This window comes from Stegostoma tigrinum, chromosome 18, assembly GCF_030684315.1.
Source record: "Stegostoma tigrinum isolate sSteTig4 chromosome 18, sSteTig4.hap1, whole genome shotgun sequence".
Classification (NCBI taxonomy): Eukaryota; Metazoa; Chordata; class Chondrichthyes; order Orectolobiformes; family Stegostomatidae; genus Stegostoma; species Stegostoma tigrinum.
Window position 1 is genome coordinate 48,883,182 of NC_081371.1, and position 12,897 is coordinate 48,896,078.

The following is a 12,897-nucleotide window of genomic DNA, read 5'->3' on the forward strand; positions in this document are numbered from 1 at the left end:
CACCATTCACAACTGGGTATGATAGGATGCAAAGCTTAGGTCTGATCCATTGTCTGTGAGATCACTTAGCTCTATCACTTGCTGCATATGCAAGAATTCCTGTAAAGCCCAAGTTTGTCAACATACGTCATTCTTAGGAACAATTTTAATTTAGAGAAATTACAGAAGAAAATGTTCATTGGTGCACATCTCTGCATGCCAAATTGGGAGCACGTTTGAGTGGGGCACAGGTCAATGAATTAACACAGCAGTAGCGTCATCTCTGACCTGTGTCCTCTCAGTCCATTTCCTCCCTTCTTGGAAGGTCAAGACTGGCGAATTCTCCCTATATGAAATAAAAGATCAACTTTGAATTCTGCAAAGGTTCTCAGCTTGTCAGATGTCCTTTAAAGTGATGCTCTTCTTAAAAAACAATTACCAAACACTATTGTGTCAATCCTATGATAAATTTATTTTCATCACATTATTTAACTGTAATTTTTGTTTCTCAATTCCTGCATATTATGAAGGCTACTTACTGATTCATATGCCCTAAGATGTATCAGCGTTTCTGCCAGTTCCTTGTCTTTTTCCCTGGCATCTCTCTCTGCAAGGTCAGCCATTCGCTTTGCTTCAAATGCTTTCCGCTCTGCTGCCTGAGTCTTTTGCTGGAGCAACCCAATTTTGGACTGCAGATTAAGTGTTGGAAAACCTCAGAAGAAATTAAAGGAATCACAATTACATTTCACTTACAAATATGTATATGCCAATTAAAATGCATGACTTCAACAAAAGCAACGATGATAATGGATTCCTAAGAACACTACAACATTTTAACATTAAAATTGCATCAGACTAAACTGTGCTGGTGCGTAACCCCAACACAAGTTGAAGTCCAATAACAATTCTTTCCACTGTCAACCCACTTTTAAATACTGATGGCCTCTCCTTCAATCACCTGCCACACAGTTCCTAACAATCCTATGTGCGAAACAAACATTTTCTACTGTTTTTGTTCAATATATTTTAACTCTCAATGAACTGAAACAGTCAGATTTTACTGACTCAACATTGTAAACATCCCCATGAAATCACTCTGGATTCTGCTCTCTTCCAATGAAAATTAAACACTGGTAAGGATCTAAATTGGGCTGTCTGAAATTGTAGTGGGGGCACATTCAATCAAGGATTTCAAGAGGAAATTGGATTATCTGATAAGAAAGGAAGTGCCAGGCTGCAGTTTTCAGACAGTCAGCACACATAGAGGACAAGCAAAATGATTTCCTTCTGTGCCTTAACCACTCTGATTGAGGCTATATTTCGAAATCATTGATATCCGTAATATCAACAGTCCTAGAGCAAAACTCTGGAACACAAACCAACTTCTATCCACTCTGAGAAATTGTACTTAGTTCCTCCTCATTGGTTCTTCTTTAGCAACCAGTTTTCAGTATAATTTTCTATTTCTTCCTCAACTGCGTAATCCCATATCCCTCTTTTCCAATCATTCCCTTGTCAATGGCACTCTGAAGGTCCATTTTCCTTACATCAACTTCATTATGCATATCCATCATATTTTATGACCTCCTGTGTCAGGAATGCAAACACCATCTTTCTTTTTGAAATCTGTGTTAACTACTGTGTTAACCTTCTCTTCACCTAGAAGGTTAATAAAGTCATTAATTCCTAAACAACAAAGTAAAACCAAATAGCGAGTAATTATTAATTTGGCTCCTTTTCCCTTTTCAAAAACAAGCAGTTCGTTAGCTATTCTCCAATGTAAATCCTGGGCTACCATTTTTAAAGCCTCTGTTTTTATCCCCCTTCGTTTTCCTCAATATCTTTCGATTAAATATTTCAGATAGTGAATATCAGGGTCATAAGTACAACCTAGGAGCAGCAATATGTTATTTGGTTCTTTACATCCACTCTGCCATTAGATAAAATCAAGGTTGTTCTGATGATCACCTGAACTTTACCTTGCTGCTTAGCTCCAACAACGTCTTGACTCCCCGGTCGTCAAAAATTGATCTACTTCTGCCATAAATATACTCAATGACCCTGCTTTGACTGCTCCCTGAGGAAGAGTTGCACAAATTTAAGACTCAGCATCTCCACCTTAAATGGGAGTCCCCTTATTTTTACATCTTAATCCTTTCCTTTTTGTACATTATTGTACTTGATCTCACTATTAGACAGTTTAGGGTTTATCTCCTCCTCAGTTTCAAGCTTACTGCAATGTTTTAGCAGCCATAATCAGCTTACATAAAATAATCGTGTTCAGTGTATGTTATTTGATCTTGCAAAGATACGTAGGAAAGTGAGTTGTAGACTGGACATAAGGAGCATACAAAAGGATACAGACAGGTTGTTAAGTGGGAAAAGAGTTGCCCAAAGGAGAATAATGTGGGAAAGTTGAAATGGCCTATTTGACAGAGAGAACTGAAAAAAAACATACCATCCAAATGGTGAGAGGTTGCAGAGCTCTGAAATGCAGAAATTTGGGTGTCACAGTAAGCAGGTACAGCAAGTAATCAGGAAACTTAATAGAATGTTTTTTTTTGGCAAGGAGAAAATGAAGATCGGATGGTTATGTTTCAATTATGAAGGGCATTGGTGAGACTGCATCTAGAATACGGTGTACAGTACTAGTCACCAAACTTACAGAAGAATGTTAATATGTGATGAAAGCAGTTTACTAGATCAACACCAGAAATGAGTGGAATGCCTTATGAAGAAAGAAGTAGGAGAGTTGATGGTTCAGGCCTGGACACTTCATCAGGACTGGGGGATGGCGGAGAGAGCTAGGAAATAAATGGAGGAAAGAGGAGTAGGGCTGGGGGAAGGTAAGTGGGATGGTGATAGACGGATGCAGGTATGGGTAGTGGGGATTGGTCCGTGGGAAGGGTGGGGCAGATAGGTGGGGAACAAGTTGTGTCAGTCAAGATGGAGATGAGAGGGAGGGTTGAACATGGGATGAGGCCGGAGGTGGGGAGATTTTGAAACTGGCGAATTCCACCTTTACGCCATCAGGCTGTAGGGTCCCAAGGAAGAATATGAGGCGTTGTTCTTCCAGTTTGCGTGTGGCAGCATTGTGACACTGGAGGTGGCCCCGTATGGATGCATCACCCAGGCAGTGGGAGGGGTAGTTAAAATGGTTAGCAACCAGGAGGTGTTGTCGATTCTTGTGTACGGAGTTCAAATCTGTCACCAAGTCAATGGTTGGTCTCACTGATGGAGGGGAGGCCCCAACGAGAGCAACGGGTACAGTAAACCAGGTTAGATGATGTACAGATGAACTCCTGTTACATATGGAAAGTCTGTCTTGGGGGCCTCAGTTGGAGGTGAGAGGGGAGGTGTAGGGGCAGGTGTAGCACCTCACGCGATTACAGGGAAAGGTGTCAGAAGTGGTGGGGTTGGTGGTGAGTGTGGAGTGGATGAGGGATTCGCAGAGAGAGCGGTCCCTACGAAAGCCAGATAGGAGTGGGGAGGGAAATATCTCTTGTGGGGTCAGATTGTAGGTGGCGGAGGATACGCTGGATGCAGAGGTTGGTGAAGTGCTATGTGAGGACCAGGGGGACTCGGCCTTTATTTTTGTTGGGGTGGGAAGGAGTTGAGGGGCAGAAGTGTGGGAAATGCAAGAGATGTGGTTGAGGGCATTTGCAATCACCGGAGGAGAGAAGTTACGGTACTTGAAGTAGGAAGACATCTGGGTTGTGCGGGAGTGGAACGCTCCATCTTGGGAACGGACGCGGCGGAAATGGAGAACTTGGGAGTAAGGGATCATATTCTTGCAAGAAGATGGGTGAGAGGAGATGTAGTCAAGACAGCTCTGGGAGCCAGTGTATTTGAAATAGATGCCAGTGCAGAGACGGTTACCGGATATGGAGCTTACAGGAGGGTAGGTGAGAGGAGGTGAGGTGCAGGAGGGTGGGTGGGAGGAGGTGAGTTGCAGGAGGGTGGGTGGGAGGAGGTGAGTTGCAGGAGGGTGGGTGGGAGGAGGTGAGTTGCAGGAGGGTGGGTGGGAGGAGGTGAGTTGCAGGAGGGTGGGTGGGAGGAGGTGAGTTGCAGGAGGGTGGGTGGGAGGAGGTGAGTTGCAGGAGGGTGGGTGGGAGGAGGTGAGTTGCAGGAGGGTGGGTGGGAGGAGGTGAGTTGCAGGAGGGTGGGTGGGAGGAGGTTTCTTGCAGACTCGGTGACAAATTTGTGGAGCACTGTGCTCCATACACTATAATCAATAACATCTTCCAGTCCTCAACCATTTTAACTCCCGCTCCCACTCCCTAGGTGACATGTCCATCCTGGGCCTCCTCCAGCACCACAGTGACACCACATGCAAACTGAGGAACAAACTTCATATTCCACCTCAGGAGCCTACAGCCCAGTGGCCTAAATATAGAATTCACCAGTTTCAAAATCTCCCCATCCCCGGCCTCATCCATGTCCAACCCTCCCTCTCATCCCCGCCTCCTTGACCTGACACTATCCTGTCTATCTCCTTCCCCATCTATCCACCACACCCTTCCCACTGACCAATTCCCACTACCCATTACCTGCATCCACCTATCCTCCCCCTCCCCTTTTCCATTATTTATTTCCCGGCTCCCTTCCCCTCCCCAGTCCTGAAGAAAGATCTAGGCTCAAAACATCAACTCTCCTGCTCCTCTGCTGCTGCCTGGCCTGCTGTGTTCCTTCAGCTCCACACTGTATCATCTCTGACTCGAGCATGTGCAGTTCTTGCTATCTCCATCTGCATTATGAAGGCTACAGCTGTATCCTCTTATGTTTAGACGAGTCAGAAGTGACTTAACAGAAATATATAAGACCCTGATGGGCTTGACCGGGTGGATATGGAAAGGATATTTCCTCTTAGGGGAGAATCTAGAACAAAGGACTATAGTTTAAAAACAAGGGGTCACCCATTTAAGGCACGAAATGAAGAACATTTTCTTTCCCCTCAGAGGGTTGAATGTCTCTGGAATTTCTCAACAGGTAGTGGTTGCAAAATCTTTAAATATTTTCAAAGTATAGGTAAATAGGTCCTTGATTACAAAGGAATGGAAGATTATCGGGACATGTAGAGTTGAGGTTCAAATCAGATCAGCCAGGATCTTACTGAATGGCAGAGCAGGTTCAAAGGGCTGAGTGGCCTACTGTTGTTCCTTGCTTGAATGTTACATTATTTGCTTCAGATTATATACAATAAAGTTCATGTAGACTGGTACTTGATTCTTTCTCTAGCTGCATTTTCAAGTCTTCAATGATTTGTACATTATGATTCGCTTCTTTGGTGTACTGTTCTATTTGTCCCACCAGAGCCTTAATTTGATCATCACGTTCTTGCAGGACCTGGAAAGAAACATTTTTATCACATTCACTTTTTAGTAGTGAAGCCTTGGATTATATGGCAATAACTGCACATGGGGAATAAACATAAATACAAACAAAAACAATGACTTTAAGAAGACCATAACTTGTGTAGCAGAACTTAATAACATATTGCGACAGTAGCACATTTAGTCAAGTTCAAAAAGGCCGATGCCCAAGACAAGTTCAAACCAACAATTACATCAGAGGGCAAAGAATCTTGTGAGAAAAGACATGTTAAGAATTAAGCCGAATTAAACCTTTAAAGTCTACAGTTGTCCACTGTTGGCAGGAATTGCTTATAACTAAGCAACAAGTCGTGATCCTCATATTTAGAAAAATTTTATTTCTTTCAGGGAATTGAAGAATTAAACCACTGGAGAGGCCGAAGGTGATAAATTCACCACAAAATTCTTAGCCTCTGACCCACTCTTGTGGCTATAGTATTTGTATGGCTCAAATGGTCCATTTCAGTTTCTAGTCAGTGGTAATACACCCCCGGCCACTCCCCCACCCACCCCTGTCAGTTATTCATGTTGACTGGATTCCAAGAACATTGGGAGATATGCCTTGTAGTTGTTTGTATATCAAGCCTAAGATTGAGTGATTTGTTTGATAAACAGAGCTTTGCCGCTGGTTGTGAGTTCAAAAGCTTCGCTCTGATTTTGCGCATGCAGTACTTCAACTAGGAGTGGTGTTGATCACAATTGCGGCCTTTTGCAAAATTATTCCAAAGGTGCCATAAATATCAAAGATGGTAGTATACAAAATACAGACATTTGCTCCATTATTGAAAAGCTGTGAAGTAAAATTCAAACACTATAACTGAAAATCAAGAACTATCATAAAGTGATTCTTTCTCGCAGCATTCACCCCAAGTATAAACCTGAACACTTTTGTTAGAAAAGCATCCTGACTGAATGTTTATTTTAGAGTTAAAACAAATTGCAGGGCAGATTAGGTAAAGTGAAAACAACATAACTGAAAGGAAAGCAATTTCCAAATATGTTGCAATTTTCTTCAATTGTTATCCAAAATGTTATAACTAAATGACCAATTTTAACGTTATTCATCCTTTGTAATGTGATTTTGCGCATTAGAGAATTGTTAACAGCTAAACAGAATGTTTTTGGAAAGTAAATAGAACAGAAAAGAGAATAGTTACAGAAGGTGAGTGAAGGAAAATTGTGATGCATTTAATTGTAAAGTAATAGAAATGTACTTACTACTTAGAGTTCTTCTACGATCTAAAGATAACCACAATTGAAGGACGGCAATTGAAAAGGTTGAAGGCAAGCATATTTTTAGATCTTAAGAATAGTTTGCAGTGAATAAGGTGAAAAGTAAGTCTATTAGTAATGTAAGCATGGCTTACCTAAGAAATTACGAAAATGGAAGAGGTTAAAATTAACATTTGACCAATTGGCACACCTGTTGGAGAGTAATGACGCTGCTCTTGTCACTATCAAACTCAGCAATTACTAGTTTCGTTCGAAGTTCTTGCAATTTCTGTTGATACTCGCTGATTTCTTTATCCTTGGCAGACAATACTTTCTGTAAAAGTTCAAATGTAGCCTTAAAATCTTAGATGCCATTGCTAATTAGATCAATTTCAAACAAGCAGTGACATTTACCTTCCATTCCTCAATCTTTGCATTTACTGCCAACATCACAGGATCATCTTCCTCAGTTGTGGCTTGCAGCTGGTTGGTCAGATCTTGTACCTGTTTATAGGAATGATATGACAGTGTTGGCAGAAATAGCTTGAATTCAGAGGTAGAGTTTTCAACTGAATTAACTTCAAAATTCCAGATTAATAAAGCCTACCACATTCACAACATATTATGTAGCTTTTGTTTTAAAGAAAATGTCCAATATCTTGCCCTTAAATAAATCTGTGTGAATCGCACTTCAGGAGTGGATCACATTCTGTGATGCATGTTTTAAGTTTGCCATGCACCATACTGAATCTCTACTGCTGTTGCCTTGCTACATATCTAAACCATTGATATAGGGTCACCTTCTCTATTTCATCAAGTATTTTATGCCTATCACGACAGATTTGATTTTCCGCCAACACCTTCATCTATGTTCCACAAGCAGACCAAATTTTGTATGAACTGAAAACTGGGCGAAGCACCTGTTTCCATGCTGTAGACATCTATGACTCTATGAAGGATAGCATGCCGTGGAGTTAATAATTATCCTTTGATTTTAATACTTTACATCAAGGTGGTAAATAAAAAAGGAAAAATCTTCACAGTCTTACCAGACTATCGGTCTTCTCTCTCATTACAGAGCAATGACTGGTGATAGTTCTCCCAACCAGGCCTCAGATGAGGGGAGAGGGAGAGAAATAAAGTCCTTCAGGTCAGTGCAGAGATTGAACCCACACTGTTAGCATATCTCTGCATCGCAAACCATCCAACCGAGCTAACCAACACCCAAAGATGATAAATAATACATTGGTGGGCCATCTTATTCAGGTTAAGACTAATAATCTGATTTATTTGAGATATATACAGAAAAATGCATACTCATCATGAAACCACGAGGTCCAACACCAGATTATAAAATGATTCAATACAAGGAGAGAGTTGTTTCTTCCCAAGTCTTTGGTGGCCATTCAAAGACCAAATGTTGCAATTTATTCTGAAAGTTCACTTCTCATGCTTGTGCCACTTGAAACAAATACCCTTGCTCTGACTTCTGTCTGTCTGATTGCCTGGTCGAAGTACAGTCAGGTCGGGGCTACGGAAATGGACTATCAATTCAGATGCTTTGAAGGCAAAGCTAATTACAACAACTGGTCACTTATGAAGGTTAATTTTAAAAAAATGGATCACATCTTTTTGAGACATTTCCTCAGTCTCCCTCTCTATTAATTTCCTTCTTGATTAGTAAAAGTCCAATTGAATTTCATTTTGCATGCAGCTCAGTACCTCTCCACATTTCTTCTGATTTCACCCAACAAAAAATGTGCTGATTAACAATCCTTTCATGAGCCTTAAGGCTAACTTTGCTTAAACATCCTTTTTAAATTCAACTATACGAACTTAATAATCTTAAAATAACTTTGACATCAATCAACTGCATACATTTCAAGGGAATAACAACACATTGTTTTAGGCACCTTCTGTATCTCAGTGCAATAATTCAGCTAGTGTCATACTTATATAAAACATCCCATGTTTAAATTTCAATTCAAGCATGTAATCTGTTTTGGAATGGGAGGTAAAAATGATAGAAGATTAATAGCAGTCCCCAACTTGCCTTTCCCTCTATTTATAGTCAACCAGCCATTTTTCAGTATTACTTCTCATTCTCAAAGGCATCTCACCTTCCACCTTCAATCAAACTTCACTACTGACACAATTTAGCCTACAAAAGCATTGAGTAACACAAAAAATTTAGCTGACTGATCAGCGTGGTCATTTGCCAGTGTGGAACAGTGCTTCTCCCTGCAGAATATTCTTAAGCTTGCTTTTTAAACTGAATTGTTATTTGTTTGAGACAGACTGCAATCAAAACAGAAACTGAACTGGAGGAAGAAGGAGGCAAACATAGAAATAAAATTGACTTTGAGTTTACAATGAAAGCAAAAACAAACAAGTTTTGATGTCAAAACTGCAAACTGACAATGTTTAAAAGATATAAAAATCTTGGATCAATGGTTTCAATCGATCAATAGTAGATGAAACCAGTGTCACAGAAGAGGGAAGACTGAAGAAGAGTGTCCAAATTGGATTTGAGAATAAATTGCTGTAGCTATTTTGTCACCAAAAGATAATATTTTAGGTCTACCCCATTCAGCCTAAGTCGAGAAAGGCCTACAGTCATATACCATTTATGGTAAACACGTTGCCTGTGGAACTTGGGTTGGTTATGCATTGCTTTCAGCTGTGATCAGACTAGCTCACAGGAAAGAAGCTGAAATTGTCTCTGAAAGACAGAGTTTGAAGGGCTTTGTGACAGTGTGGTCAGTAAAATCTCAATGGGTTACGAAGCCAGTTTCTAAGATCTGTCATTTAATGTACAATTTAAATTTACATTTGACCACAATTTGCCAATAAATTCAATTTTAACTCAGATTGATTCTGAATGTTGAAGTATCAGGCAAGTGATACTAAGTGTTTGGTTTGCGCTTAGTAGAAAAATAGTCTGCTCTCAAGGCGGGCTTCTACTGAGACCGCAATTCTTGTCCTTCCTGCAAAGACCTAATGGAGTCTGCCAACCTCAACCTTCAGAGGCCATAAGATGAACATCAGCCACAAGCAGAAATTTAATTTGGGTTTTCAAAGTCTAGAGGCCAGTGATTTGATATCATTAACTGATTCAATTAGTTATGATTAATGGAAGTAAGTCTTCCCCTTACCTGAAGCAACAGCTGCCCCTTTTCTCGTTTGAATTGATCCATAGCGCTGTCAGATTGCTGCACAATCAGTTTCATTTTGTTGTATTCATCAGTCATCTTGTCCATCTCTTGCACGGACTCTTCCAGTTTTTGTTGCAACTGTTTGTTCTGTGCCTCCAGCTTTTCATTGGCTTCAGATAAATTCTAGACGGGGAAAAGAAAACCACAATAATTCAAAAGGTGTAATCAACAATTTGCTGCCAAAGAGCATTGCCTAATCTTTCTAAAAACTGAACCACACAGTTGGTGAAGAACATTGTGTACACTTGCATGATCTCAATTATGAAAGACTTAGTCTGGAAGGCTCTGCAACCTTCACTGTGAAAGGTGTTAATCAGTGAAAGCACCAACAGTCTCACTTTGTTTGGCATTTTGTTTATTAATGTGATATATGTGAGATAAAGACGTAAGAAATAGGAGCAGGAGTAAGCCATACAGCATCTTATGTCTTCCCTACCTTTCAATAAGATAAAGGTTAACCTATTCCAACCAAATGTTCCTGTCCTGTATTGTATCCCTCAAAACTCATGGTGAAATGAGTAATATTTATTGCCTATCTTTGGTTACCCAGATAACAAGCTGACAGTAGCTACTTTTATTGTGGCCAATTCTTTACAACTGAAGGAAAAGTTTTAATCCCTCCTCCACAGCATCTTTGCTGGTGGAAGGGGCATTTTATCAGGCAGGAGCATCCAATCAAGTCCACATTGTGAGGCCAGTGGTTGGCTTTTCCATCAGCCAAAGTGGACATGTTGAGTTACTCATCCTATTGCTGCTGGTGTTGAACCAGCGATGGGCATAGGGCTTCACATGTGAGAAGCATGATGAGCAAACCTGGCAATATTTACTCATAGGCTTCAGTCTGGAGGCTTCCTGTTCAAAGGCATTCAGCATCCTGGAATTGCGAAAGGAACAGCCAAGTGGAGCTCATTTCCCCTGTTGCCAATAAACCTTGCCTGTGACCTGCCATCGCTCACTGATGCGGTGCAATCCGTGGCCTCAGGTAGGTGCAGTACCAGCAGCAGGCACCTACAATAGGTTGGTGCTGATGTGTAAGGACAAGCTGCCAGCTCAAGATTGGCCAAGAGGCCTTGGTGGTGGGCTGGCTATCAGAGGCTCACCAACTGGTGATCAAAATCCACAAGACCCTTGAAAAATATTGTGTTTTCAGCTGTCTGAATGACATTAAGAGGCAACAATGCAGATCATCATAAACTAGATGAGATTTAGCAGATTCCCTTACCCGAGAAGCATGGTGTCCCTTGTTCTTAGATAAAACAAGACATCCATGGAATTGTAAAAATATAGACACATTCACATACGTGGAAGATGATGGTGTGGTGATAATGTTGCTAAACTCATTACATGGAGACTCAGTATAATTCTCCAGAATACAGGTGAAATTTAAATTAGATTAGTAAAGCTGAAGTTCGAGTCTCAGTAATCATGACATCATGTGATCATGACAACAATCACTAACTGTTGTAAAAACCCACCTCATGACCTGGAAACCTGCCATCCTTACCTGGTCTGGCCTACATCTGACTCCAGACCCACAGTTGTGGTTGTCGCTTAACAATCCTGTGAAATGACCTCACAAACCATTCAATTCAAGGTCAATTAGGGATGGCCAACAAGTGTTAGTGACACCCTCATTCCATCAACGAAAGTAAATACAAGGTGGAATAACTAGCTAGAAAATGCAGAGGAATATTTTAAAATGTGAAGTACCTGAATTTCATCCAAATATTGTGCAAGCTCCTTGTTCTTTTTGGACAGCTGTATTCTGCAGTCTGAATCATCTCCTCTTCTATTAAGAAGAGTCTCCCTCTGAGAATCTATTTGTTTCTGATAGTCAACAACATCTTGGCGTAATTGATCATTCTGCAAAAAGTATCAATAATCCAGATGATTTAGTCATTTCATCCACAAGATAACTGACACACATTCTTGAAACCAATAATGATGTAGTCTAATTGCACTAATAATAGTGATCATCAGTTATTTAGCCAGGCATTTTTATGATGCTCTTACCTCTCTTTTAAGTCTTTTTTTCTTTGACAAAGAAAAGTGAATGAGAAAGAAAAGACTAAGACAGTCATGTTAGCAAGGACAAACATTTTAGTGAGAAAATCATTAATGAGACAGCAAGAAAGCTTTAAAAACAAGCAAAACTCAAAAGTAAAGAAGCTGAAATAGTTATAATGGCCTGCAAATATGTTTTTCATTTAATTAGTATTCACAATTAGATTTGTGTGTTTTCATCACTAACCTCTCTTCTTAGTTTGTTGTTTTCATTTTCTATCTCCTTAATTCGAATTCCCACCTAAAGAACACCATAAAAAGGTAAATATCTGTACTGTATAATACAGAAAATGTGAGCAGCCTAGTAACAATCATGAGTAGCTTCCTGGTGCCGTAAAAAATATTAAGCAGTTACTACATTATGAAATTATCACTTTTTTTGCAGGTTGCAACCAGCAAACTCCCCATCGATGTTGCGAGAACGGACGTCAGTTGTAGAAAATTTAACTGCATTATTAATTTTCTAAAATGATAGATTAATATATGTGACCACGCAGAAGGGTGTTTCACAAAGGTTCTGCAAGAGGTCTGCAACTTCCTCTCTGCTGTGCTTGGTTAGGGGCAAACATGATAAATGAACAAAGGACTTTAGGAAGCATGGGGACTTAGCATGGACTACTAATAAATATGGTACAGCTTTGGTGGCACACATATGCAGGCATTTACACGAGATTATTGCTATCTAAGTAGTTTACAAGATTATTTTCTTTGTCTCCGTCATTTCCCAGATTCCAAAGACACAAAGTAGGCCCACACAACCATCTTGTATCAGAACATTGTTGACCTGTACTTGGGAGGGATGGATTAAAACTAGACAATCTCTGGGATATAAACCAAAACTAGGCCCTTGTGACTTCCCAGACATTGCACAATGCAGCCTGGGAGTTGTTTCAGATCATGGAACTTCTTGTGCAAAGAGCAACAGCTTGCAACACCAAATCCTCCTGTCTCTGACTCTCAATACCTGTCGCTGTGCAATTTGCTGCACTACAGTTAGGGATTTAAGAGTATTAGAGTTGGTTAACATACTTTGAACAACTGTTCTACACTACCAC

The 12,897-nt window shown here is 40.4% G+C and overlaps 1 protein-coding gene across 4 annotated transcripts in view; it reads right to left on the reverse strand.

The window, feature by feature from the left end:
- cep290 (centrosomal protein 290) overlaps window positions 1–12,897 on the reverse strand; it is a 139,926-nt gene that overhangs the window by 107,575 nt on the left and 19,454 nt on the right. For all 4 annotated transcript variants that reach the window (XM_048548846.2, XM_048548847.2, XM_048548849.2 and 1 more), the window contains exons 7-13: window positions 12,030–12,083; window positions 11,489–11,641; window positions 9,719–9,901; window positions 6,978–7,067; window positions 6,775–6,897; window positions 5,202–5,325; window positions 519–691 (exon numbers count right to left, since the gene is read on the reverse strand). In XM_048548846.2, coding sequence (XP_048404803.1) covers window positions 519–691; window positions 5,202–5,325; window positions 6,775–6,897; window positions 6,978–7,067; window positions 9,719–9,901; window positions 11,489–11,641; window positions 12,030–12,083 — 900 coding nt within the window. The remainder of the gene's footprint in view (window positions 1–518; window positions 692–5,201; window positions 5,326–6,774; window positions 6,898–6,977; window positions 7,068–9,718; window positions 9,902–11,488; window positions 11,642–12,029; window positions 12,084–12,897) is intronic.